The sequence below is a fragment of the Vulpes lagopus genome, chromosome 3, assembly GCF_018345385.1.
Source record: "Vulpes lagopus strain Blue_001 chromosome 3, ASM1834538v1, whole genome shotgun sequence".
Lineage (NCBI taxonomy): Eukaryota > Metazoa > Chordata > Mammalia > Carnivora > Canidae > Vulpes > Vulpes lagopus.
This window is the reverse complement of record NC_054826.1, coordinates 46,383,822-46,411,101: the sequence shown is the minus strand read 5'-3', so window position 1 is coordinate 46,411,101 and position 27,280 is coordinate 46,383,822. Positions and strand designations below refer to the sequence as shown.

General features: G+C 41.8%; 2 protein-coding genes across 3 annotated transcripts in view; one reads left to right on the top strand and one right to left on the bottom strand.

Annotated features, from left to right (window-relative positions):
• Positions 1-27,280, bottom strand: part of DOCK2 (dedicator of cytokinesis 2) — a 398,532-nt gene that overhangs the window by 166,540 nt on the left and 204,712 nt on the right. The window lies entirely within an intron of this gene.
• Positions 1-27,280, top strand: part of INSYN2B (inhibitory synaptic factor family member 2B) — a 132,796-nt gene that overhangs the window by 73,156 nt on the left and 32,360 nt on the right. For both annotated transcript variants that reach the window (XM_041750398.1, XM_041750397.1), the window contains exons 2-3: positions 20,853-23,078; positions 24,188-24,262. In XM_041750398.1, the coding sequence (XP_041606332.1) occupies positions 21,733-23,078; positions 24,188-24,262 (1,421 nt within the window). In that variant the 5' untranslated portion in view covers positions 20,853-21,732. The remainder of the gene's footprint in view (positions 1-20,852; positions 23,079-24,187; positions 24,263-27,280) is intronic.

Below are 27,280 nucleotides of genomic sequence, written 5' to 3'. Positions count from 1 at the left end.
GTTCTAAAATGTTCCAAGCAAACAAGGCACAGACTCTAGCTCTTTCTCTTCACAAACCCAATTATCAGGCACCTCTACGGGAGAAGCAGAAATGGCCAAAAGAATCTTCCCAAAATCTCCCTCCTGGAAATGCATTATTACTAACTGCAGATGAAAACAGGCTCTTCTCCTAATATAGGGCTTATTACTCTGCAAAGCCAACTTGCCTGTCAGAAAGCAAAAAAAAAAAAAAAAAAAAAAAAAAAAACAAACAAACAAACAAACAAAAAAAACCATTTCATTAGTCAACAAAACACCTCAATAGCCATCAGATGTGGATCTTAGATGCATTTCTAGCCATATCTTTTGCTTCATTTTAATTGGAATTTTTAAAATATCACATTTACATCTGTACATCCTTCCATCTATAGGATCATGATAGATCATAAGCTCCATGAGGGCAAGGACTCTGCTTTGTTTACTGCTGCATTCCCAGTGACAAGGACAGTGCCTGGCTCAGAGAAGGATTCAATAAATATGTGTTGAATGATAGTATTTCCCTCTAAACAGCATTTTTGTTCTCAGCACCATGATCATTACCCTTTTGCAGATTTTCAGCAGAAGGTTGCTGGTTGGCAGTCTTTCTTCCTCACTCTCTAGATCCTCCGTAGTCTTTACAGAGTTTAAATTTAGGATTGTTCCTAATTCATTTTGTCAGTAAAGCAGGGAAGCCAGGAATGGTTTGCCCCTGGCAGCGTGATTTGGTAGAAAAACAATGGGCTTTGTGACTACCTAATCCCAGCTCTGACACTTGCTAGGTGTGTGACCTTGGACAAATTAAATCATTGCTTTAAAGCTCAGTTTTCTCCTCTGTTAGAAATGGAGATAACAATAGTACCCCAAATGTTGTGGTGATAATTAAGACAAATGATCTTTTAGTGGCTAATATTTATTGAATTCTGGCCATGAGCATACACTGTCTTGTGTAATCCTTTGAATATCATAGGAGTTAGAACTATTATCATTCCTATTTTACATATGAAGAAACTGAGGCTCTTTTAGCAAGCATCAAAGCCTGTATTTGGTCTCGACCATCCAAGGCTCTTTGCACAATGTTTGATGTATAATAGACACTCATATTTACTGAATGAATTAAAGAATTAGTGAAAAAAGGGTCAAATTAGTGAAAAAAGGCTCCCTTCAAACATTAGTAAGTCTTAGTGTGAGAAAAATGTCCTCATATTCATTTGCAATTAGTACTCCATCTACTTGTAATGGCCCAACACACCTGCTAAAATATTAAACATAGCATAAGAGAAAATATTTATGGTTAAAATGGAATAGAGGGTTTCCCAAGACAACAGAAATTTTAAGAAATGATTTTAGGAACTCAATTTGACTCCTCAAATGAATGTTTAGATATCCTCTTGTCAGTATAAGTTCCCTGGCTGCTATAGGTACTCCAACATATTCTCACTTTGTTCAAGTCTGTAAAGGGCAGAAGAGCCAAATTGCAGCAGTGGTGAGCACAGAACACAGGGATGATTGGGAACTACTAAGTGTGGTTTTGCTGGCCATTTTGCTGGCCACCTTCTGGGCACCCTCTACCACAGCATATGATATGGTGCATTTGTCCAAGCTCTACCCATACTTCTCTGTTTCAGTTTGATTCCGGATATCACACAAGCCCACTTGCAGGGCCTGATGAGTGAGCTGTGTTACTTTGGAAGGAGTTCACTTCTCTGTGACTGCTCCAACATGCTTTGTCCTGGGAAGCCTGAAGCTATTTATGTTTAGAACTCAATTTTAAATTATTCTTGCAGAAGGGAGGACCCAGAGGTTGTGAAGGGACAGCTTTCAGAGCTTTTTGGTTCAGTCCTCAAATTATTTGAAAAGTTTAAATCAGTTGCTGACAATTAAAAGTTGGGATTTTTAACACCATATTCTGAATTCTTTCAAAAAATCATTGGCTCTAATAATACTGGACCTGGATATCATTTGACAATGAGGGTTGCTACTAAGCAGCAACTGTCCCCTTGATGGTACTTTTATCCCTGCCAGCCTGCTTCACTCACCTAAGTTACTCTGAATGTGAGTGGGTTTGCAACACTTAGTAATCTCACTGTAGAAAATAATAATAATAATAATGGTATCTCATTTCACTGAACACTCTCAACTGCCTCATCTAGTTCAGCCCAATGACAGGGCTGTGATGAGGATCTCTGTTTTGTAAATGAGTAACTGAGGTTCAGTTAGAGTTTCAGTGGCTTGCTCAGCGTCACGCAGTTGAAGAGTAGAAAAGCAGAAATTCTAACTTAAGTCTCCCTGGTTCCAGAAGCCAATTCCTTCTCTATAGCTGAACTGCTTTGGGGGGAACAGTCACAAAGGTGCCCCTAGACCTCTGTGCAGACAGTCCCACATGGAGATGGATCTTTGTTAGGAGTGATGTGGGGAGTGATTAGCTCAAAATTATCTCCATAAAATGTTACTGAAGGGAATTCAGTGTGGCTAATACAGTTAATGCTCAGTGATATGTGATCACCCACGGTGTCTGTGTCAGACTGTCACTGCCCCTTTAAAGGATAGGGAGTCTTCCTAATTGACTGAGGAGCCCTTGATAGGGGGAGGAGTCCATTGGGAGGCCTCCTTGTGACTGAGAAAGGATGAACTGAGGGGACTCCTGAGGTTGCCTGCATTCTATAGGTCATGATCCCTGCAGGCCCCTCCCTCTTACCCACCCCTACATGTTCTCTTCCTGCCCATCTGTATCCCTCCCTGCAATGCCAGTTAAGGAGAAGCTACCCAGGGAATGAGACCTTCCAAATGTGTTTGAATGTGTTGGTAAAAATCCCATACACAGGTAGCTGATATAGAGGAAATAAGCAGCTCTTTAAAAAATGAAACACATCTCAGCTACTTGGCAAGCCCAATGTAAAAGGGCGGAGGGACAGCTTCCATTAAGCCTCAGAGGGAAAACCCTCCTCAGAGCCAAACAAAACCACTTCCTGGGGCTCAGATCACCAGGCCTCTTGCCAAAGACTCCATCAACACAACACTTTAACCCAAGAAATGTACAAAGGATCCAGACTGCCCCAGAAAATGTGTTACCTTCCCCTCCCTTCAAACATATGGGAAGCATTTTCCTCTTTTTTTTTTTTTTGTAAGATTTATTTTATTTGAGAGAGGGAGAGAACATGAGCAGGAGGGGCAGAGGGAGAGAGAGAGAATCTCAAGCAGGCTCTGTGCTCAGTGCAGAGCCCAAGAGGGGGCTTGATCCCACAACCTTGAGATCGCGACCTCAGCTGAAACCAAGTGCCACCCAGGTGTCCCCCATGGGAAGCTTTTTACTGTCCTCAGAGTAAAGCCTAAACTCCCTGATTTAGGTGATATAACTCCCACTGACCTTTTTTCAGACTTACCTGTGGTCTCATGCCTGCCCTAAGCACCTTCCACCCTCTGATTCCTCCAAGAACTCCCTCCTAGTTCCATACTCAGAGACCTTTGTGTCTAGTGTTTCCCAAAATATTTCCCCTCCCCCCTTGCCCCACTGGCTCCCACCCCCAAACCTTTCACCCAGTTAAGTCCTTTTTATTTTCCATGTTCACACCTTCCTTTGAAGAGATTTCCCTTACCATGGCCTCTCACACTCAGCCTCCCACAAAAATGTGTCATGGATGCATGCTACTCCTGTGGACTCCTATAGAATGTGACTTCCTTATAGTGGGTGGTTATCACATTGCATTTAAATTAACCCCTTTCTTTTCTTTTTTTTTTCATTTTTTAGATTAAATTCTACTTTGTTAACATACAGTGCAATATTGGTTTCTAGAGTAGAATTCAGTATACAAAACCCAGTGCTTATCACAAGTGCCCTCTTTAATATCCATCACCCATCTAACCCATCTCCCACCCTCTCTTCCATCAACCCTGTTTGTTCTCTATCATTAAGAGTCTCTTATGGCTTATTTCTTTCCCTCTCTTTTTTTCTTCTCCCCTCCCTATGTTCATCTGCTTTATGTCTTAAACTCCACATATGAATGAGATCATTGGGTATTTGTCTTTCTCTGACTGACTTATTTCACTTAGCATAATACACTGAAGCTCCATCCACATTGTTGGAAATGCAAGGTTTCATTGGAATATTACTCAGCCATTAAAACACTTCTGATCAAAGGTGCTTGGAAAGGATTTGAAGAAGGAATATATACATGAGCCCAACAGCCCTTTATAGAGGGCTCTCTACTCTATAAAACACCCAGCACCACATTGGAAACCTTAGTTCCCAAGTGGCCCCCTGTCCAACCAACTTTTCTCAGAATGACCACAAAAGTCATTTAAAAACACAAATGCAGTCCCATCTCTCTCTCTCTGTCTCTGCATGTCTCCCTCTCTCTCCCTTTCTTCCTCCCCAAATACACACAACTTAAAACACTTGAAATCATCTTGTTTTCAGAATCAACCAAAAGATACAACATGACCTTCAGGACCAACATTATTGCCCCCATTTTTCTCTTTAGGGGCACTATTGGCCTGCTCCCTGGCTAGAGTGGCTTTATTAAAAAAAAAATTGAGTGGCTTTATTTAGCTGTTTCAGAGGACAAGCACCTCTTGCCTCAAGGCTGGTATGAACAGTACTCTTTTGCCTGGAGCACTCTCTTTCCATAAACTATCCCTTGGTAATCCCTGGGGAATGCCCACCATCCCTCCTGAACTTAAATGTCTCTTCTTCAGAAAGTACCTCCCTTACCCCTGATGGAAATTCGGCCTTCTATTATTCTCTCATAGTACGCCTTTTTTTTTTTTTCTCACAACTCTTAGCATAGTTTATAATTAGGTATTCATAATTAACTTATTTTATCATTCTGTGTATCAAAGGCAAGTATAATTGCTAATCAAAGCTTCTAATTAGTAACAGTGGACCAAGGAGACAATATTCTTGAGATAACTGTAGCCAAAACAGAGAAACCTGACATTTAAGTTTATTTCATAGATGTATACTTTACATAAGCTCCAGAAGATCTGTTTGACCTACTGAATCCTTCATGTTTCCTGTTAGCCAGTCTTCTCCTGACATTTGCCACTTGTCCTTGCCTCACTATAATAACCAAGTTCAGATGAAAGAACAACTTTCAATTCCCTGTCTAGATTAGGCCCACCCTCAAATCTTCTGCTTCCTCTTCTGCACATACTTGAATTCCTAACCATCCTTAAAGGCATGGCTCAGGTGTCCCAACCACTGGGAAAAATCTCCTGATTACAGCAACAGGTTAGGCACCCTGAAGGTGGATTTCCATAGTATCTTAACCTTGTTTAGAGCTTGCCTCCTATCATACTGTCTGTAACTTGCCCATTTCAAGTTAGACTTGAGAACTTAAAAGGACTCCTGATGCCCAACATAACATTTGACACATAGGCACATAGAGGGTGCTTTGTAGAGTATACTGGAAGAGAGAAGAGAGAGAAGGAAAAAGGGAGGGAGGAGGGGAAGAAGGGAAAGAAAAAGAAAGGAAAGGAAAAGAGTTTATTATTGCTAGGGCTGAAAAACAAAGAACATTCTGTGAGAATCGCATGAACTTAATAGAAAGAGATGACATAAATTCAAAATATTGAATACCGATTAGTATATGATTAGGGAAGAGATACCTGTTAGCATTAATTAGTGCTATAAAAGTTCAAATATTATTATCTGGGAAACCTAATTTTAAAAAGTGAGGAATAAAAACTTCTAGAGTTTAAAAAACCCACTATTTGAACATTAGGGAGACCCATTTGTTACACAGTCTTCATGCATCAACAAGGAGTGGCAAGGAACATTGTGAGCCTCACCTTTGACAGCAATATCTTCCCAGAACAAAATGTGATATGTGGAGAGGTCCATTTCCAGGATACTAATATCAAACAAAGCAATCTAAGCCAAGGGCCTTCCCAGACCTGCTCCAATCATGAGTCTCCAAGTGGCTCTGCACAGCCCAGGACAAAAATTCACATTCTCCTTGCTATCCTCAGATGCACTTGAGCAGGCTCATTTCTGACACACACAGAGACTGCAATCATTGATTTTGGTGATGGCTTGGCATCATACTTCTAGGTAGGTAGTAGGCAGGATCTCCCTCTATGGTCCCATTACAGCTTCCTCTGAATGGAGAAAGCTAGTACTGGCCCCATTTACAGACAGTGAAAAAGAAGGCTCAAGGCAGGGTGCCAGGCACTCCCAGGATTGAAAGCCCTTGCTCTACCTAATAAGCCATACTCTCTGCACATCCTTGAGGATAGGAGAGGCCATTATTCACTTTGATTTAGTTCAGTTCAACAGTCACTTTGTCATCATCATTTTCATTGATGACATTTATTGAGCTTGTACTAAGTGCCTGGCACTATGTCTCATTATCTCTTTTAATTCACACACATCAGCTACTTGAGATAGGTCTCATTTACTTGACATTTTGCATTTTAATATTAGGAAAACAAGGCTCAGATAGTATATACATTCATCTAAACCAGATTTCAATTCAGATCTATCTGACTCTATAACCTGAGTTCTTAACCACTGGGTGCTACTACTGAAACTACCATCCTACCACCTTTTGTTTCTTCCCATTAGCCTCTATGATTGCTGAAGTTTTCCATATGGTCATCTGACTTGCTGCTTTATATAACTATAGGGACTGGCAAACATCTTGTCCACAACCTGTTTGCATAAATAAGGTTTATTGGAATACCACCGTGCTCATTTACTTATGTATTATTATCTATGGGTGCTTTCATGCTACAATAGCAGAGCTAAGTAGTTGTAACAGAGACCACATGGCATCAAAAGCTGCAAATATTTACTATCTGACCCTTGATAGAAATAGTTTGCCATCCCCTGATTCACTAAAGCAGCCACTATGCTAAAAGCTTAACTTTTATTTTTTCACTTAACTTATACTAAAATTGTGTGTGTGTGTGTGTGTGTGTGTGTGTGTGTGTGTGTAGGGGGTGCTCAGATCAATTCTATTTTACAATAAGGAAACTGAGTCTCAAAAAGCACAGAACTAGTAGATAATAGAGCCACAGTTCAAACCCAGGCAGTCAGGCTCTAGAACCCATGCTCCTAACCATAAACTACAGATATCTACTATGGGGCAAGCTCTCCATTGGAACGTCTCATATAATGCTGAACAATATATGGCACTGCCCAGAGGAAGGAGAGGACAGCAGCCCAAAGGAAGGAGAGGACAAAGTACCTTGATGGAGGCAAGCTGGGCTGGGGCTGTGAGAGCCTGGAGGATACACACTTGATTGTTCTGATTACAGCTGGGACACACGGAAGAGGTTGGCAGAAGGTAATATAGTCACTTCTGATGAGGAGAATGTTTCCTAAATGTACTAACAATTGCTTGGCCAATTGATTTTCTAATAGTCTTTATCTTAAATAGTAATTTTAAAAAGTGATTTGGTAGCCAGGCAACTCTTTGATTTCTAAGTGAGTAGCTTTGTAGGGAATGGTTTTTGTTAGTTATTAATCCACATTCAAAGGAAACAAGCTCATCTCTCTTTTTGAGAGTGTGTTCCCATCTTACATAAATTTGGAGAATATAAAGATGGTCTGGGGTTCAGGAGTCATCTCTATGCTCCCTGATAGTACAGTGAGTCTTCTTACATGGCCCTGAAGGGTGGCCATGTAGACAACATTGGCATAGATAGGGACCTCATGGGATACTTCACTGCATTGTTGGATTACTTGGGTTTGGGTGAATTTATGTCTTTAGCTGAAACTCGGTTTGCATTCTTGACGTATTCCACCATGGAGTTCTGGTTCTGTTTTCAGAAACATCGCAGAATAATGCTACTCCCCACTTGATGCAGTAGTGAAGTCATCAAAGAGAACATCATGTTTCCCCCAACCATTTCCCTTTTTTAGGTTAAAGGGCTCACATTTTTACTGTGATACTTTTCAAAGCTCACCATAATTCTTTTTTCTCTTGGATTTGAGGCCTTAAATTTTAGATTTTCAAAAAATTTCATAGTGAATATTCTTACGATAAGTTTTTCTTAGAGCTGAAGTCTCTAGTGATGAAATTATATACTTCCTAGCACTAAGTAATGATAATGACATGCCTCATTGGATTTCCCTTTCTGCCATGGCTTACTAGGAAGCTCACAGCAAAGTCTATGTTTGATTTTTCTCCTCTTTCTTAATTTTATTTTTTGCCTCCTATCTCCTGTCAGTGACTATTGCTTTTGGTTTTATTGTATCTATTTTTTATGTAAAGTTTTTCATACATCTACTTCTATTTTATCAATCAATTCCCTCACCCACTATATGCCCCAGCTTTGTTGGTTCTCACACTTTGATAATCATGATGATGGTGGTGCAAATAATAATGATACTAGTAACGGTAAAAGGAGCCAACATTTATTAAGTGCCTCTGGCCAGACAGGCACTTTTCTGAATGCTTTACAAATATGACTTCATTGGAATCTTACAGTCACCCTATGAAGTAATATTATTAGCCACATATTCTAGATGGGGAAACTAAAGCACAGAGAGGTTAAGTAATTTACCCTACATTATAGATTCAGAAAATAGCAAAGCTGGTTTGAAACCCAGACAGTCCATATTCAAAATGTATGTCCTTGTCCACTGTGCTATACTAAATAAATGATCAGACCACTTCAAGCCATTCCACATCATCTCTGGGACCAAAAAGTTCTAGATCTCATCCTTGGGAATACTGAGGAGTTGCTCACAATTGCCCCCAGCAGCACTGGTTTCTGGCTCCTTCATTATCTGCCTGCATGCTCTGAATACTCCTCCCCATCCTGTGCTCCTGTCCAGCAAGCCAGACTCAAATACAGCACTGGAATACAGAGAGACAGCTCCAGGCATTGGCCCAGCTAGGGATCATGGAGGGTGGCCAGGCTCTGGCTTGAGACCATATCATTTTTATAAAGGTCCATGTCCAGGCAAGACAAGGGCGAAGTGGGACAGTCAGGGAACAATGCATAGGCCAGAAAGCAGGAAAGGAAGATAGGAAGCCAAGAGGTCTGCTGGCTGATCCTTACTATACCTATTATGTGCCAGATACTTAATTACATGAGCCAGTTATTCTTCTCATCCTGAAAGGAGGAAATTGAGTTCAAAGAGATTAGGTGACTTGTTCTAGGTCATTCAGTGGTATAGGTATAAACATGGGGATAACTCTGTAGGAAAAAGTTCTCACCAAGTAAGTATAAGTATTTCATTCCAAAAGATGGAATGTCATCCCTACTACTAGTGGCTGTGGTTAGAGCTGGGGATATGGAGGGAGGAAAAGACCCCCTGTGGCTGGAGTCTGGGGAATGCAAGGTGCACTGGGAGACTCCAGGAGTGTGGATCCTACTCGCAGTACAAGAAGTCTGCTTCTCTCCAGGGTAGGTGGTGTGGGGAGGGACTTGGCTGAGTGCAGATGACAAAGAGTGAGGAGCCTCTGAACCCTCAGGAAAGGGATGCATGTATCCAGCTCAGTGCCTTTCTCCATTTTCTACCCTAGAGGATGACAAAGGGTAGGGGGCTGGGTTGAGTGTAGGCTGGACCGCTGCCAGAAGGTAATGCCTGGCTCTCTGTGTGTATGTCCTTATCCTTGCAAGAAGGAAGGAGGGAAGGAAAGAGGAAAGAAAGGAATAAAAAGAAAGAAGAAAGAAGGAGGAGGAGAGAAGATATTGAAACATGAGCTTTTATGGTTTTATGATTTGCCCGATTATCAGTGTGTCACAAGAAGTCTTTATTCTTAGGCAAATGCCATGGGCCCATCAAGTGAGAGGCAATGAAAGATGTCCTCACTGGCCTGTGATTTGCGTAGGAGGCAGAGGGACTTCACAACTAGCACTGGCAGAGAGCATATGGGAGGCCCAGAAAGGGATACTGGCTCCAGCAATAGTCTGAGATCCTTGTAAGAGAGCACCAGGAAGGAGTCAGGAGGAAACGGACAACAAAAAGCCAAAGAGAATTTCTTGGTCCCTTCAGAAAAACCAGTCTCACAAAGAACAACAACAAAACGAGAGGAGATATTTGATAGCATTTTCCCTTTAAACTTCATTTTTTTTAAATTAATTCCACCCTAATGCTACTTGAGATTTGCCACAGCCCCCAGTGGGAACTTTCAAGTCCTAGAATTTTGTCCTATCTCTGTGTGATCTGGGGCCCAATGCATAGTGGTAATCATGGTAAGAATAAAAACAATGGTGGCCATTGTTTATTGAGCACCTACTAGGTGCCACATGTGATATTGCCTGGGTACAACATTTGCTCATCTCAGAAATGAAGAGTGGGTTCTTAATAGCTCTGGAGTCCTCTGCTTCTGCAACTGCTGGCTGCCACTGAGCTCTCTGTTCATCTGTGATTAGATCAAACCATAAACTCCCCCCTTTCCCTTCTCCTTGTTAAAATTCTGCAGTGTAGGCAGGGATCCAGAAGTGGAAAAGCCTTCATTGCAGCTGTCTGCCAATGCTTTGCAGTAACACAGTGGATGGAGCACTGCAGAGTCCAGAGCTTGACAAATGTCCCTGGTGGGTGTGTGATGGATGTGTATGTCAGAGGTGGGGGTCTCTGGCAAGCCCAGGCTATAGGCTGCTTCTACTGGCCCTCACTCAAGGCAGCTCTCATGGTCACTCAGTTCCTTCCAGGCCCCACGGAAGATCCCTGAGTTAATAAAGGTTTGAGGTCCTTGGGTACTGCCACACCACACTCACCTTGGTCAAATCTTCCTCTTTCCTTCTACCATTTCCTCATCTACAAAATGGAAGCAATAATCCCTGGTCTTGGCAGAACTTATTGTGAGGCCAAAATTATCTGGTAAATCTAAAAACACTTTGAAAAACATTAGCATTGCTACTAAAGAGTGTGGAAGGATCACTGGAGCCATTCTTATTTTAGTGTCAGTACAAGCATTTTAATCAACCAAATATGCCCAATGGGTTTACACAGGAACATAGATCTTTTTGTAATGGGAAGACTTTTCCAATTTATTCATAACAGCTGTAGGTAATCTACAGGATGAGATTACCAAATGTAATCTCAGACTAAATAAGAGGGAAACAGAGTTCCCCTGTGCCACAAAACCAAAGAAGGTGGTACTAATGGGGAAGGAATCTCCTGCCTTCCACTGCCACTGGATCCCTCCTCTGTATTGAAATAGGAAGCATGAAAGTCTCAACATTGAAAAAGAACCTAGAAGAGACTTGAGCCAACTCTACCTTATGAATGAATATGTTTATAGGAATGCAAATCACTGGTCTATTTGTTGGCTTTTCTGGCTTTGAGCTGATAGAGAAGGTGGGGGGCGGGGAGAGGCATAACCACTCAACCCTGCACTCCCACTCCTATCTGACACATAGAGTTATTTCTCTAATGATAAGTCCGAAAGGGTCCAGATTCTCCTATATGTCTTAGCAGACAGTTTTCCCAGTGTCTGGTCCAAGAAAGAATAAATCAAATTCTTTAAAGTCAAAAGAGGATAGCCTAAAAAGTGGTAAGAAAATGTCCCCAGTGATAGAGAGAAATAAAAATGCAGTGAGAGATATCAGAAAAACCTTCTGGAAATGCTGAGTAAAATATAGAGAGGTATCATACCATTGCTCTTTCCTCTTTGAGAAAAAGCTGGACAAACCAGCCAGTACTTGCATCTGATGACAGTAAAATTTCACCCTAGAGAAGGGAAACTGGACATGACCTTTCAGAAGTGGCAGTAGAAGCACCTAGTGCCTCTAGCCAATGCACATGTGGACCAAAGAACTATCCCTGCAAGGACAGATACCCCAAGGTTTGTAAACGAGGCAATTCCAAGAGACACTGAGTTTCCACTCCTAACAGTGAAAGTGAACAGCCATAGGAATGAATCACTGACCCACAGGCACTTACTAAAGGTGCAGAAGAGAAGAAGGCAAGAGAAGGGGCTGATGAGGAAAAAAATAAAGGTAGAAGCAGACAAGGATGAGGAGGGAGAAGTGCAATATAGAAGAGGGCAAGAGAGGTGGCAGGGCAAAGAGAGTTGGGGGTGAAGATGGGGAGATAAATGAGGAGAGAAGACCAGAAATAAATAGGAAAGGAGATGGAGGGCAGACAGAACATGGGAATAAAAAGAGGAGAAGGAACAGAGGAAGAACTTGTAACATTTCACAGTGTTTGTTATGTTCACTATACTTTCCTCTATGTTGTTTTATATGCCTAAAACATTTTATAGTTTTTTAAAGGAAGAGGAGAAAGAAGAAAGAGAATAAGAATAAAGAGGAGGTAGAGGGAGATGGCAATACTATCTTCCCTGTTCTCTTTGACAAATGCAATCAGAGGTTGGAGTGGCACAAAATAATAGCATTGGCGGCTTCCCCATCCATGTGAGAGGTCTTTGGGAGCATGAAGTTGGTTTTTATCTACTAGGTCTGGTTCCAATGAGGCACTTGAACCTGAACCAGATGGAAGCCTTGGTCCCTCTACATCCTCACTGCTGCACTGGAAGATCAGAGCCTCCAGATTTGGCACCCAGTTCCATTTCTGCTTCAACTCAATATGTCACTTAAACAGTTCAACACATGTTCCCTGAGCTCCTGCTCTGTGCCAGCAGCCATGCTGAGGGCTGGGATGCAAACCAATGACCGCTTTCTTCTTGAAGAGTTTATGGGTAGAGGAGAACTGCTCAGAGCCTCAGTTTCCCCAGCTGCAGAATGAGGGGGTTTGCTTCAGTTGTTTTCAACATGGGCTTGCTTGAAGCACTAAGATTTCCGGGTGTGGCTCAGAGTTACTGGAGGAGCACTGCATCCTCCCTTTTCTGGAACAGTTTAGTTTTATTCTGTCTCAAATACCAGGATTGATCTTAAGCTTGGACTTAGGAGAAACATGATTTCACCACTAAAGGAGATCCAAAAACCATTCAAATGATATGGTCCCCAAGGTCTAAAGTTTTAAAGTTCTTTGATCTATTTCTGAGGTTGAATGATTCCTTGAAGTTAATAATAAGAACCTATTTGTTCATTCACTCACCAAATGCTTATTGGGGTCCTCAATAAATAGGGACAAAGACAGACAATCAACAAATAAATAAAGAAGCTAATAAAATAGGACACTGGCCACAGAGGACATGGAGGATGGAGAAGAGATTAGGGACGGCTTCCCAGAGGGGACATTCTTGGAGCTGAGGCATCATCAGTGAGAGACCAGCCTTGGAAAGATCTGAGAGAAGCCTAGTCCAGACAAAATAGCTAGCCAGCACAAAAACCAGAGGATGAAAATGAATCCTTCTTGTACAGGACTGGGGGATCCAGGTTGAAAGTAAAGGTAAAAGTGGTATGATACGAGGTGGAGTCAGGAAGGTAGGCAGAACCAGGTAATGTAGGTTCCTGCAGATTTTGTAAAGTTTGGACCTTATTCTAAATTCAGTACGATGTTTTTGGGGAGTTTCAAAGAAGGCTCTGATGTGATTTGATTAAATTTTATAAAAATCATTGGCTGCTGTGTGGCAGATGGATGGTAAAGGGGGCAAAAATGGAGACCTCTCTTTGGTGGTACAAATGATAGATGATGGAGATGCAGGTATAGATAGCAGAAATTGTGAGAAAAGGTCAAATGTGGCACATTGACCTTTGAGAAAAGGCCAGAACTTTGAGAAAAAGATTTCATGATCACTACATATCCAATACCTTTCTAGACTCCAAATATATGAGTTTTGATCTTAACCTCGCCTTTTGGTGTCTAATTCTGCCCTCAAGTACACCTATATTTAGTAATCCCAGAAGGCAAAAAGAAAGCCAATTCCCTTTGTTTTCTTGACCATTTGGGGAAAGTGTAGACTCAGAGAGACCCAAAAAAATTACCAGCTCTCTGTTCCTTATTGAGAAGGCTGCTGGGGTAATTTTCAATTGGAGAGACAAACAATGGCTTGGACCACAAACATTAACTCTTTAATCTCAGATGGGTATGCAGTAATGCTTTAATAGATCTGGCCAAGCAGTTAACTAAATTTAAATGGAAGGGAATCTAAACTTTGATCTGAAGAACCACAAGATCTAGTGGTGAGTGATCAATAATTATTTTTGAAGTATCTCCCAAAAAAACTTGGCACTGTGCCTCATACTTTGCAGAATATAAAAGAAGTATAAGACATATTCCTTCCTTTTATGAATGTACCCTTTAGCTGGGGGAAAATAACCAACACATAAACTAGATACCTGGCCAGCCAAATGGAGTGGGAGGAGGGACCCTGGGACTCTCCACTAGAGCCCCAAGCTGGCATCAAGGGAGAGGGGTTCCAGTTCCACCTCTGTGACTTGGAACAAGCCATCTAATTCTTCTGGAACTGATTCCTTTTCTTTAAAACAAGGGTAATGCTTCCAAGCCTTCCTAGTAGGGATTACATGGGATTTGAAAATGCTTTGTAAGTGGTAAAGTGTGATATAAATAGTAAGGGTTATTATTACTGACTCTAAGTACAGGAGGCGAAGGGAGATGGCAACATGTCAGCAACTAGAGCCTTTTCTGAAAAACAAAAATGTAATCAAGCACCTCCTGCTCAAAAACCACCAATGACTCTCTGTTGCCTGAAGTAGGGGTTGGCAAACTATGCCCCGCCCCTCAGGCCAAATCTGTTCCTTTGCCTATTTTATAAATGAAGTTTTACTGGAATATAGTCACAGCCATTGGGGGCGTATTGTCTCTGACTGCTTTCCTGCCATAATGGCAGAATTGAACAGTTGCAACAGAGATTGTACAGCCAGGAAAGCTGAAAACATTTACTATCTGGCCTTTTGGAGAAAAAAAAGTAAAACAAACACAACAAAAAATACTGCTGACTCCCGGCCTACAGGATAAAGTCAAACCCTATTTAAAATGTAAAGTCCTTTGACATTTGAAGCAGGATTTGAATATATATAAAAGGAACCAAAAATCTTCCTCCAAGTCATCCCCAGCTCTGTACACCATTTTGTACTTCCAAGGGACTCATTCCATATGAGATGGCATTATCAGGTACCACCTTAGTGCTCCAATGGGGATCAAGCATTACTTTTTTTTTTATAATCTCAACAATGTTTGTCATAGCCCCCAGGTCATAATGTGTTCTCAATAAAGTTTAACCAAATTCAATCTGAGTCATAAATAGAGAAAATATAGTACACTAAAGGACAGACAGTTCATTTGTCCCAGAGACCTACTCATGATATATCATTGATAATATATCATTAAAAAGGAAAGCAATTTGTAAGTGAATTAATCAATTTGCTCTTGATTAATTAGTTGCACAAACATTTATTCCATGACAACAATTCCATGCCATAGAAGCTAAGGCAAATTATGTAAATGGGATTATATTCATTGTTTTGACAAGAAGTAATAGCATGTTCTGTTAAGTTGGAGGTAAGCATCAGGGGTTCAAAGTGGACTATGACCACCTTCTGCTCTCAAGGAGTCTGCAGTCTAGTTGGGGAAGCTGAGGGTCAGCAGATAATCACTGCACAGGGAGACAACTGCAATGCCAAAGTGGTACAGAAAGCATGGAGGTGGCAAGGAGATGGGCAGGATTCCTGGGAATGCTACATTTCCTCATTGTACATTTTCTCCTGTATATTTACCTATAGCTTACTCTCCCGAGGAAAAGTCAGTAAGCTAACACCCACTGACATGTATCCCATGGGCTCTAGTTAGGAAGTATCTGATGAGCTAACATTGCCTGTGCTGACCATTTTATATAAATAATCTCATTTAATCCTCACAACAATTCTGTGTGGTTTAACAAAGGCCATGTCACTTATTCCGGGTTAAGTTAGAAAATGGAAGATCTAGCCCAACTCAATCATCAGCTAAAGCCTAGGTACTCAACCCTTTACTGTACTCTAATTATATGATAGAGAAGAGGACTAGGTGTCTACTCTAGAGAAAGTCTAAAGTATCTGGTCTACAGAGGTAATACTAAATGTTTCTATACTACTAGATGGACATTTATTTCATGATAACTATCCAACGTAGGCCAAAGGCATGGCTGGAACATAAACAGTATGTGTTCAATAAGTCAATAATCAAGAATATAGTGTTGTAAAGATGAGCAGCAATTCCTAGCCATTAGGCGTGCACCAGACTACTACAATTATCTCTGGGGAGTGATTCTGGACTCTGGACAAGATATTAATTAAGCCCTAACCACCGAAGGCCAGAGAACTCCCTATCAATTAATGGTCAGCTGGGAGCCTGTGAGACCTGAGGCCTAAAGAGGGTCATTCCTTTTAGCCAGGTGTATTCTCTAGGACATATCAGTACAAAGATCATGATGAGCATTGGAGGCAGAAGAATTGGAATTTAACTATCCATTTTTTTTAAAGTGGAGATTTTTATATTTGCTAAGCTTCCTAGGTTATGTCTAGGACACAATAGTTTCTACTTTGACTTGATTATTCAAATTGTCACTTTCAACTTTTCATTCCAAATATAGTATAAACCAATAAACATATGGAAAAATGCCCAATCTTAAATAAATTCCATAATGAGAATAGCGAGATACAATTCTTTCCTATTTTATTGGAAATGACAAAAAAAAAAATCATCTGAAATTGACCAAACACAGTGATAAAGAGGCTTTAGTAAAAAGGACTTCTGATGCAGTAATGGTAAGATTGCATGCTAATAGAACTTTCTGGAAAGAAAAGTGGTAATATAACTAAAGTGTAAAATCTATGGGCACTTTGACCCTCTAATTCTTGTTCTAGGAATTTATTCCACAGAAAAAAAATCCAAGGTTCACATACTTTAAAAATGTTATTTACAAAATTAATTAAAATGAACAATTTTGAAACAACCTAAATGTTAAATAGTCACAAAAAATACTACTTAAATAGGTCATGGTTAACCAGATAACTGGACAACACAGTCCTATTAGCTTACCTAAAAAAAAAAAAAAAAAGCTTTCTGTAAACCTGCAGGTATATGCAATATGTACGCAATATGTATGCAATGAATGTGCAGATGTTACCAGCAAGTTGCCTACAATGAACTTTACCAAACTGGTGGTGCAGAGTGGTTCTGTCTGGGTCATAGGATTTCAGGTGATGTTTTTTCTTCCTTTTTTGATTATCTACATTATTTGAATCTTTAAAAATGGAAAACCAACTGTTTTTAAAGATCAAAAATAAACATCTCAAGGTTACATAAATTTTCTGTAGAAAAAGCAGGGCTAAACCAGAATAATGGCCAAATTTCAGAAGGAAAATGTGGAAGGATTTTGAAACCTGCCTGACAGCCTTACACAAGAAGATCAGTCCTTCCCCAGTTCTGGAGAAGGCAGGAAATGCCAGTGGTTAGGAACTGGTGCTCCAGGGTCAGTCCTTGGGTTCAAATATCAGCACTATCATTTACCAGGTGAGTAACATGGCAAATTACCTAACCTCATGTGCCTCAGTGTCCTCATTTATAAAATGGGGGACAGGTAGCACCTGCCTCTATGATTGTCATAAAGGATTAAGGACTAAAGTAAAAGAAAAACACCTGCACGATGCCTGGCACATAATCAATGTTCACTAAACACTAGCTGTTTTGAAAACCAGCTTTAGACAATTGTAGCCTAAGTGAGTTAAGTTATCCAGAAAAGCATTAATGAATAGTTAAGGAGACAGAAGAGGTAGTGGACAATTAAGCAAAGAAATCCACAAAAGTAGACATACAAATATCGAAGCTCTGTAGCACAAACATTAAATATATGAGCTGGTCTAGCACAGGTGTATATGAGGGATCATATTTAGAAGGCCATTTTAAGGATTAAATGTCAAGTGCTAACACAGTGCATGGTTATAGCAAATTTTAAATATGTATTTGCTACCATTAATAACAATAATTATTATCAACTATGAGATTAAGTAGTGAGCTCCTTGTTACTACAGGTAATCAGGTAGGCTTACTTGCTGCATGCAGAGGATGATGCAGAGAGGACTTAGTTATATAATGAGGGTATGGACTACTGGATTTTTCCAGACCTAAAAATGCTGTAGTCAATTGAAACATGGAACTGGTTGTAAGGGTAGAGTGTTCAGGATTGTCATGAACCCATCACGAGCAGGGCTATCTCCCTAGAGAGCTATGGGTTGTTGCAGATCTTAGAAGCCAGCCCTGCTTTCCAGACAGGTGAGGCAAATGTGAGATGGTTACCCCAAACTCTGTCCATTCTCTGTCCCAAGAGTGGCTCTACCCACCTTGGAAAAGGTTCCAGAATCCACAAGGGAATCTGGCTGCAGATGAGGATGACAGTATTAAGAGCAATAACAAACCCATACTGACCACTTACTGTATGCTGAGCTTTGTACAAATATCAGAGATTTGCATAAATATCTCACTTGACTTCTCCCATCAAACTCATGTATCCATGAGCATCTATGCTATGAGCATCACCTGCATTTTACAGATGAAAAAAAGATGAGGCTCAGAGAGGATAAGTATTACCCCAAAACCCGTAGCCAGGAAGGGGCAGGGATCTCAACACAGGACTAACATACATCCAGAATGTGAGGAGTAATTGTAGGGCTTCATGACAACTTGATAACTCATAAGCATTACAGATGGATCCTATTCCCTTTCAGACCTGCCACTCAACTGCCCCAGCCTCATAGGCTTAGTTGGTCTTTCTCAAGGTAGCTGGGAGCTAAGAAAGCCGAATCTGTCATGGGCATTTCTAATAACTCCTGGCCGACACCACAGACATAATACTCTCTCCAAGATAATCCAAATACTTAGCACTTTTATTTTCCTTTAAAATCCTTTGGTCAACCCAGGTGGCTTTCAAACTTGCCTCATCTGATGCTGTGCGAATCACTGGACTTAGAGAAAACAGGTTTTTCTTTTGCCATGGCAAGTCCCGGGGACAGTCCCCTGCACCTCTCCAGACCTGTACAGGTCTTCAAAGTCTGTTCTCAGAGCACTGATATAACCTGCCCCACAGAGTGGGCAGGTCCCAAGGGGACAAAGTCAAAACGTCGTGGGGAAGAACACAGGCTCTTGGGTTCATAGCTCCTTCACTGAGTATTTAACGTCTCTGAACCTCAGTTTCCTCATCAGTCCAATAGGGATTTCAATATTCATAGATGTGTTGTAAGGATTAGTGAGATAATGCAATGTTGGAAAGGCAGTGGGTTGTAGAGGTTAAGAGCACAGACTGTGTCAGTTCAGACACTGGCTCTATCATTAGTTGTGTCTCCTTGGGAAAGTTACTTAATGGGCCTCAGCTTCAGCTGTAAAACAGGGATAACGATAGTGTTCACCTCTTTAGGGTAGGGAATGAGTGAGTTACAGCTTAGGAAATGCCTAGAACAGCACCTGGCCCATTAATGAGCACTTAGTAAACGTGAGCTGTTATGATTAACGCATGTAAGGCCTCAGTAAGGTAAAAGTAAGCCTTCAATAAATGGTAACTGCTTTTACTAAAAGGCACACCTTTTATGGATAATTTTAAGCACACTTATCTCCTGAAAAGTAATTGAAAAATGAAGACATTAGTGGAAAATCTTGTCCTTAAGTAAATGTTACAGCCAAAGCAGAGGGAACTCACCAAACCTATTATGCTAGTAGGATGCCCTAGGACCTCTACACCATGCCCAGGCCTCCCTTGCTTCCAAGGGATCTGCCTTTTATTTAGCTATCTATTCTCTCAACAAATGCTCATTATATATCTAAAGTGAGCCTATGTTGGAGAGGATGCGGAGAAAAGGGAACCCTCTTACACTGTTGGTGGGAATGTGAACTGGTGCAGCCACTCTGGAAAACTGTGTGGAGGTTCCTCAAAGAGTTAAAAATAGACCTGCCCTACGACCCAGCAATTGCACTGTTGGGGATTTACCCCAAAGATTCAGATGCAATAAAACGTCGGGACACCTGCACCCCGATGTTTCTATCAGCAATGGCCACAATAGCCAAACTGTGGAAGGAGCCTCGGTGTCCATCGAAAGATGAATGGATAAAGAAGATGTGGTTTATGTATACAATGGAATATTACTCAGCAATTAGAAACGACAAATACCCACCATTTGCTTCAACGTGGATGGAACTGGAGGGTATTATGCTGAGTGAAATAAGTCAATCGGAGAAGGACAAACAGTGTATGTTCTCATTCATTTGGGGAATATGAATAATAGTGAAAGGAAATATAAAGGAAGGGAAAAGAAATGTTGGGAAATATCAGGAAGGGAGACAGAACATAAAGACTCCTAACTCGGGGAAACGAACTAGGGGTGGTGGAAGGGGAGGAGGGCGGGTGTTGGAGGGGAATGGGTGACGGGCACTGAGGTGGACACTTGACGGGATGAGCACTGGGTGTTTTTCTGTATGTTGGTAAATTGAACACCAATAAAAGTTAATTAAAAAAAAAAAATAATAAAGTGAGCCTAGAGGCTGGAAATACTCAGGTAAAAAAAAAAAAAAAGTTCCAGCCCCTGCCATCCTGGAGCCTACAGGTTAGTGGAGGAAAACACACAATACATGCAGACACAAATGATTCTTTCAGGACAGCTGCAGTTTGTGTTATGAAAGATGTGCCAAGAAGGTATAGAGCAGGGGTCCTGCTGTGGTCTAGCACAGGCGTATATGAGGGATTAGTCCTTGGAAATGTTCCCTGAGGAAGTGGCATATAAGCTGGGATGTCAAAGATGAATAATAGTTCTCTGAGTGATGCCTGGGAGTGGGAGGAAGAAATGGTCCAGGCAGACAGATGTTTTGTTCTAAGGTCTTGTGGCCACAGGTGGCTGGCTCACTAGGAGAATGGAAAGAAGGGCAGTGCGCCTGACTTACTCCTAGAACAGCCACTCTAAAGCACTTGACCAGGGTGCTGGTATTTGTAGAGAAACCCAGGTCCAAACTGCATTCTCAGTTGCAACCATTCTCTCTTCCCTTTCAGATACTCCTCACTTGCTAGCAGGACTGCCAGGTGTCAGATCCCTGCCCCTGGGCCGAGTGAACTCAGTTCTCATTCAAATTTCCAAAGGCCATAGGCGTGGCTCGCTTTGCCTACATGAACTTCAGCCAAGACACCCCAACAGAGACTCTGCCCCTCTGAATGCCTTTGGATGCCTCAATCCTGTCCTGGTTACACCCCACTGAGTTTTGTGACAGACAGGGAAACAGCATGAAAGAAAGCAATGGTCCCAAAGGAGGAACTTGTGATTGACACAAATGGGTATGTTCTCTTAGGGGCATCATGTATCATCAAAGAAGCCAGCCCCCTGGCCATTGATTTCCCTGTCTGTTTACATGCTGTGGAAAGAAGATGTGTTTAAGTTTCCTACAGTTTTACAGTAGAAATTGATGCTCTGGGAAACGAAGCTGTATATTCCAAACGTAGCAGGTTTTTTTTGGAATTCACACACTGGGAGTCTGGCGCTATCCCCTAAATGGTACTTTTGTTGTCTTTTTGTTCAAGACAGCAAGTTTCTTCCAGGATCAGAACCACCTGCCAGCCTCTCTTGATAAACAGCCCACCAGCTCTCTTGGTAGATCAGATGTTCAATGATAAGCCTAACTCATTGTTTATCTAAGCGGCAATTATCACCTTGATGAAATAATATTTTAACTGCAGGGGAAGCATTACGGACTGCTCCCAAGGAGAATCTACGGGCTAGGAATGGCCAACAGAGCTTCCCATACACAAAGGAGAGGACCACTTCATCTTGACTGGCAGATCTCCGTGTCTGAGTCACCATCTTTAGATGCTGCTCTAAAGACCTAAGGAAATGTGCCCCAGAGAAGTGTATGTTCCCAATCCTTCCAACTGAGGCTCAATGGCCCAGCAAAATATGAAAGTGCGGCCTGTGCTTCTAAAGCGTAACAGCCTAGAGTCAGTGGAGTTTGTGAAGCAACCTCACCATCGCAGGAGCAAATCGCAGCAGGTACGGTTCAAGGAAGATGGGACCAGTAAGACTCCACCTGGCCTAGCTGAGGTTGACGTCCAAGCTTCTGAGGACCCAGCTGTGATGGGCAAGACTCAGGCCTCCAGACACCATCACCTCCCCACCTACTCACTCTCCTTCCCCAGGTCCCAGAAGGCAGGGGGCTTTCGGAACATTGCGATCCAAACCTCCCCCAGTCTCAGGAAGCATTTCCCAGTTTTCAAAAGGAAGAGACTCACAGCCAGCAAGTCCCTGGTAGAAATGCCAACAGTATCCCAAAGTGCCATCCAGGTCAACGGCAACCTCTCCGAACAGGACATTGTATCCTCAGACCTTGCCTACTTAAGGTTGGCTCAGCATCTAGAGGATGGGCCTCAAAGGGTCAAAGTGGCCCACCCATTTCCTCCTAGAATGTCCAAGGTGCAAAGCAATGGGCCTATTAGCATATGCTTGGAAGCAGGGACTTGGAGGGCCTCAGAGAAAGCAACTGCTGCCATTCAGGTCCCAGATGATATTTACCACAGTCCTACCTGGGCAGCTAGAAAGTCTACTTTCACTCTAGACAGGTCAGGTGACATAAGCAACTCTGTACATCCTTTGGTTGATGTGTGTCCAAGTGATGAGAGAACAGGGCCACTATCAGATTCAGAAAGATCCCTTTCCTGCATAAATGCCACCAGCGATGACAACCACATGCCAGGCACAGGGAAACTTAAACCCGAATTGCTTTTGCCCAAAGACAACTCTGATGACAAAGACCTTGGCCCACTGTCATCTCGGTCAAAGGAAACATGTATTCCATCACCTCCACGGACTCACAGCTCCCTCTCACCAGACTCCCACAGCCAGCCAGCCCATTCTGGAGGGGCTTCAGACTGTTCGTCATCGAGTAACAATCATCAAGATCTGCTGTCACTCAAAACTAACAGCATGTCAATTTCTGCTCCCATGTGTCAGGAGCAGATGGCAAAGAATCCCTCCCAGTCAGACACCATGGAGTTTCAAAATTATTCTGGAAGCAGTCACCTCCCATCTCCTCTTCCAAGGAGGGAGACCAAACTTCGGAGCCACAGAGACACTGGTGGGATTAATCCAATTCACCTGGCACAGGGAGAACTCTGTGATCTCCAAGGCAGGCTGCAATCCGTGGAGGAATCTCTGCACTCGAACCAAGAGAAAATTAAAGTCCTTTTGAATGTAATTCAAGACTTGGAGAAAGCTCGAGCTCTCACAGAAGGGTAAGGTGAATTTTTTTACATTGAAAACTACTGGGTTAAGTCATTTGCCAGGACAGAGGCAAAGAGAGAGAGCACTGGTTCCTGTTAATAAAATGTCTCCGAAGTCTTTTAGGCTCTGTGGTTTCCCCAAATCATAACCAATGGTGTCCCTTTGTCCTGAATAGATTTCATCCATTTCTAGGCTTTGGATTTCCATTGCCATTTGTTTTTGTGTCCAGATATCAATAGACTGGAGAAAGGGTGGTGGTGAAACAATAGGGCCAAAAGTTATTTTTATAAAGAGAGGGGGCCAGTTAATAAATGATGGCAGAGAATAATAGCACACAGGTACTTCCCCCCTACTCCATCCTTCTAGCAAGTTGCTGTATTTGCACAGGATTTTAGTTATTTGTCTGTTTGTTACAAAGGACTTGAGGTTACTGTTGACCTTCCCCTCCACTGACCACTTTGATGGATTCAGCCATTCCATCACTGATCGGCTAAGTAAGGAACTGAAATGAGATCACAATTCTGCAAAGAGGAAAAGTCACAAAATGCTTTCCTGGGTGACTCAGCACCAGTCTGAGGAGGAGAAGGCAGTGATCTATTTAGGTGTGGAATGTTTGTCCTTTGAAAAGTGCCCCCTAAAGACTAGGAAGAAGGAATGGCTAAAGCTAATCAACAAAAGGGTAGGAGAAGGAAGAAGTAATTAACTGGCATTTGCTGACATGAATCAGACCCAACATTGCCTTATAAGAGAAAAGCACTGTGGTGATACCGAGAAATGCGCTGAACAAAATGGTCAGGAGTTTTAATAATCTCCCTTCTATTTGCAAAGTCCCTCAGTTTCCCTAGCTATTCTTGGGTTTAAGAGTAACTGACTCATCTCACCGGCTTGTTGTCAGCATGAAGAAAACCTCAGATATAAAAACGGTTAAACATTTATAAAGCCCTCTAGAAATGTGAGGTCCTGTGATCATGGGTCTTTTGTTTCTTTACTTGTCATGCAACTCTAGAGCATTGCTACTGATTTCTTATCAGTAATGCTATGCTATAGGAAACCAGTTGCTAGAATGTGTGCATCCCATGGGGTTTGCCTAGATTCATCCAGCAAATGCTCTATCTTGCAGGCGCAACTTTTATCGAACTGGCCAAGATCTCAACAATTGCAGTACCTGCCAGAACACGGCGTGCATCATATACAGGTACCTGGCCACAACCAAGGCCTGCTGTGGGGGCCACAGAACACCCTTGTAAACTCTCTTAGACACAGAAAGTCAAGAGAGAGGCAAGGACAGGAAGCCTTTGAATACCTGAAACTTAAAAAAAAAAAAAAAAAGGTGTTTAACTCGGAAATGTTAACATCTGGTTCCAAGGCAGACATTGCTTTCTTTCCTTACAATAAGGTCTATGAGCAAATCCTGTTAATCGCCCTACACTTACTGCTCAGTAAGTATAGGCACCACACTAAGCTCCGTGTGCATATTTATATCTTATTTCACAGTTACATCTTGTGAGGCAGGTGTCAGTGTCTTTGGGGAAGCTAAGCTATGTGACCCAGCTTGCATTAAACATTTTCAGAGAGCAGGAGGGGTCAGACTCAGGACTCAAATCCAGATCTTTCTGATCCCAAGCCCTGTGATCTCAATTATTCCACCACACTGCCTCTTCCTCAGCAGTAGCTATTACCTGTCAAGCACGTGTTATGTGTCAAGAACTGTACTAAGCACTTTGTGTTCACTACTAAGTACATAATTTCCTTCTAGCAGAGGGTAAGGTTGCTACCATAAAGTAGATTTTTATAAGTGGTAAATGGGAAAAAAATCATATAGTGGTAAGTGCGCTAAACTTAAAGTCAAAATCCCCAAGTTGAGCCCTGCTCAACCACTTGAGGCTCAGTTGCCTCATCTGTGGAGTGGGGACAATTATTCCTATTAAGAGTCACTATGAGGAGCAAATTAGCTCATATAGGTGAATGCCTTTTATAAGTGCAAACCTCTGTACAAATCCAAGGGTTATTACTGTTATTACTAGAAAGACCGATGCCCCCTTAGCTGGAAGTCCACTTTTGGTGGCAATGTAGAAAAGTAGCCAAAAGCAGTCATTTCAGTTGATGGCATCTAATTTTGTCTGACATAAGTATACAGTTGAGCCTTCTCTATTACTTTTCCATCTTGGAGGAGAAAGGCAGTGAGAGCCTGAGCAAATTGAAGCCCAATTGTGTTGCCCGTGTCTTCTGTTTAGAACCTCTCTGTCTCTCTAGCAGAATCCTGGGGTTTTGTCCTAACAAGGGGGTTTGAGGACAGAGGGGTGCTGGAAACAGAAGTCAGGAGGTCCCTCCTTATGCTTAGGAGTCACAGGACCACGCATTTTTATCAAATAACACAAGTTTCAGGACTACTCACAGGAAATGCCCTTTATCTCAGTGTAAAATATCCCCTCAAAAAAGGGAGCTCTGGAAAAGGCTTATGGTATCAGAAAGTGTAAATAGGCAGTCTCATCAACTGCTTAACTTTTTACTATCTTTTTTAAAATATATATATCTCCTACATTTTATTTAAATTTTATTTACTTATTCATAAGACACACACACAGAGAGAGAGAGAGAGAGAGAGAGAGAGGCAGAGACATAGGCAGAGGGAGAAGCAGGTTCCATGCAGGGAGCCCAATGTGGGACTTGATCCCAGGACCCTGGGCTGAAGGCAGATGCTCAACCACTGAGCCACCCAGGCGTCCCTATATATCTCCTATCTTAAGCAAATTTCCTAATCAGTGGGAGGACCAAGACATTTAGGGAAGACAAAATCTATTCATCATAAACAAGAAGAATTGTTTTTAATGAACCTACATTTAAGTTTTGGATAATCTTTTTTTTTTTTCAGCAGTGAATGATGTATTTTGTACTATCTTAAGATGACTTTTTAATTAAGCTCTGTAAGTGAAAAGGACAAGTGGTTATTTCCCAATCTACTGTGAGTTTCATAGCCTGGTCTTGAGCAAATCATTTCTCGCCTCTGAGTTTCCTCGTCTGAAAAAAGAGGGCCTTTCATTAGATGACTCCTATGGTCCCTTTTGGTCCTGACGTTCTGACGTTTTATGCTGAATTAAAAGTGGCAATATTTGGCTAAACTATGACCTTCCAACAAGTCTGAGAATGTTTGCATTTTTCTAGTACGTACTTCAAACATCCCAAGCAAACATTCTAAATTAAGTTACACCCCTGCACTGGTTAGCAAGCCTTCACACACACAAATCCCTTTCCAATTTTCCAAGAACAGCAGTTGTATACTCCTATCCCTTATTACCATTCAAAGCCAGACTGCTCTCCCAGACAGTATCTACAGCCTTGCATCTAAGCCATTGCAAAGGAACGGGCAATTAATTTGATGAAAGCAAAGAGATCAGAACAACATCCCTGTCAGAGTAACAGTGGGAAGATGAGAGTTGTCATTTTTTTTTTTTTTTAACATTTCAAATAACTTCAAACCTTGTGTTGTGTCCTGGAAAATCAGATCTTACAAACTGATGAATAAGCGATGTGAAATACTCATCCTCAGGCCTTGTTAAGTGGCAGTCTCTCTCCCTGATGATGGATGGGCCCAGGGCACATCACTGTACATAAAGTGCCTGGACACCTGATGGGTTGCCTGTCGGGTCTTCTTCTATGGAAATGTTGCTGCTAAGTTAGCAACACATACGGTTTTCCAAATGGTTCCATCAGCCAAAGGCTATACTTGTTTCCATCAAGACATGTGAGGTCATTGGTTCTATCCAACTCATTGTCCTGCCTCCAAGAATAGCCTTTTGGGTGCCCCAACCCCATGCCTCCATGGCTTTCTTTTTACCATGAATCATTCTGACAGATCCTACCTCGCCAAGGGGAACAACACTAACGCCTACAGATCCCATGCATAGCTCTCAGGGGTTCCATACAGCAGGGAGGATAGACTCCTTGGAATTGTGACTACCATAGGTACTAAGGGAAAAATGTGGGAATTGCCTCTATGCCTTAAGCTGGTTGCAGGCTGTTTAGTCCCCAATCACTCTCCTTAGTGTTAATCCTAGGACAAGTTACTCAAAGGATTGGGTGAATGCCACCTGTGGTACCAACATAAGTAACATTGAATTACCTGGTGAGAAGGCTGTCTTTTTTTCAAATTTATTTCAATCCTTCTGATTATCCAGCAGGGGAAATCTGAGTTTGGTACTAGAATATCTTCAAA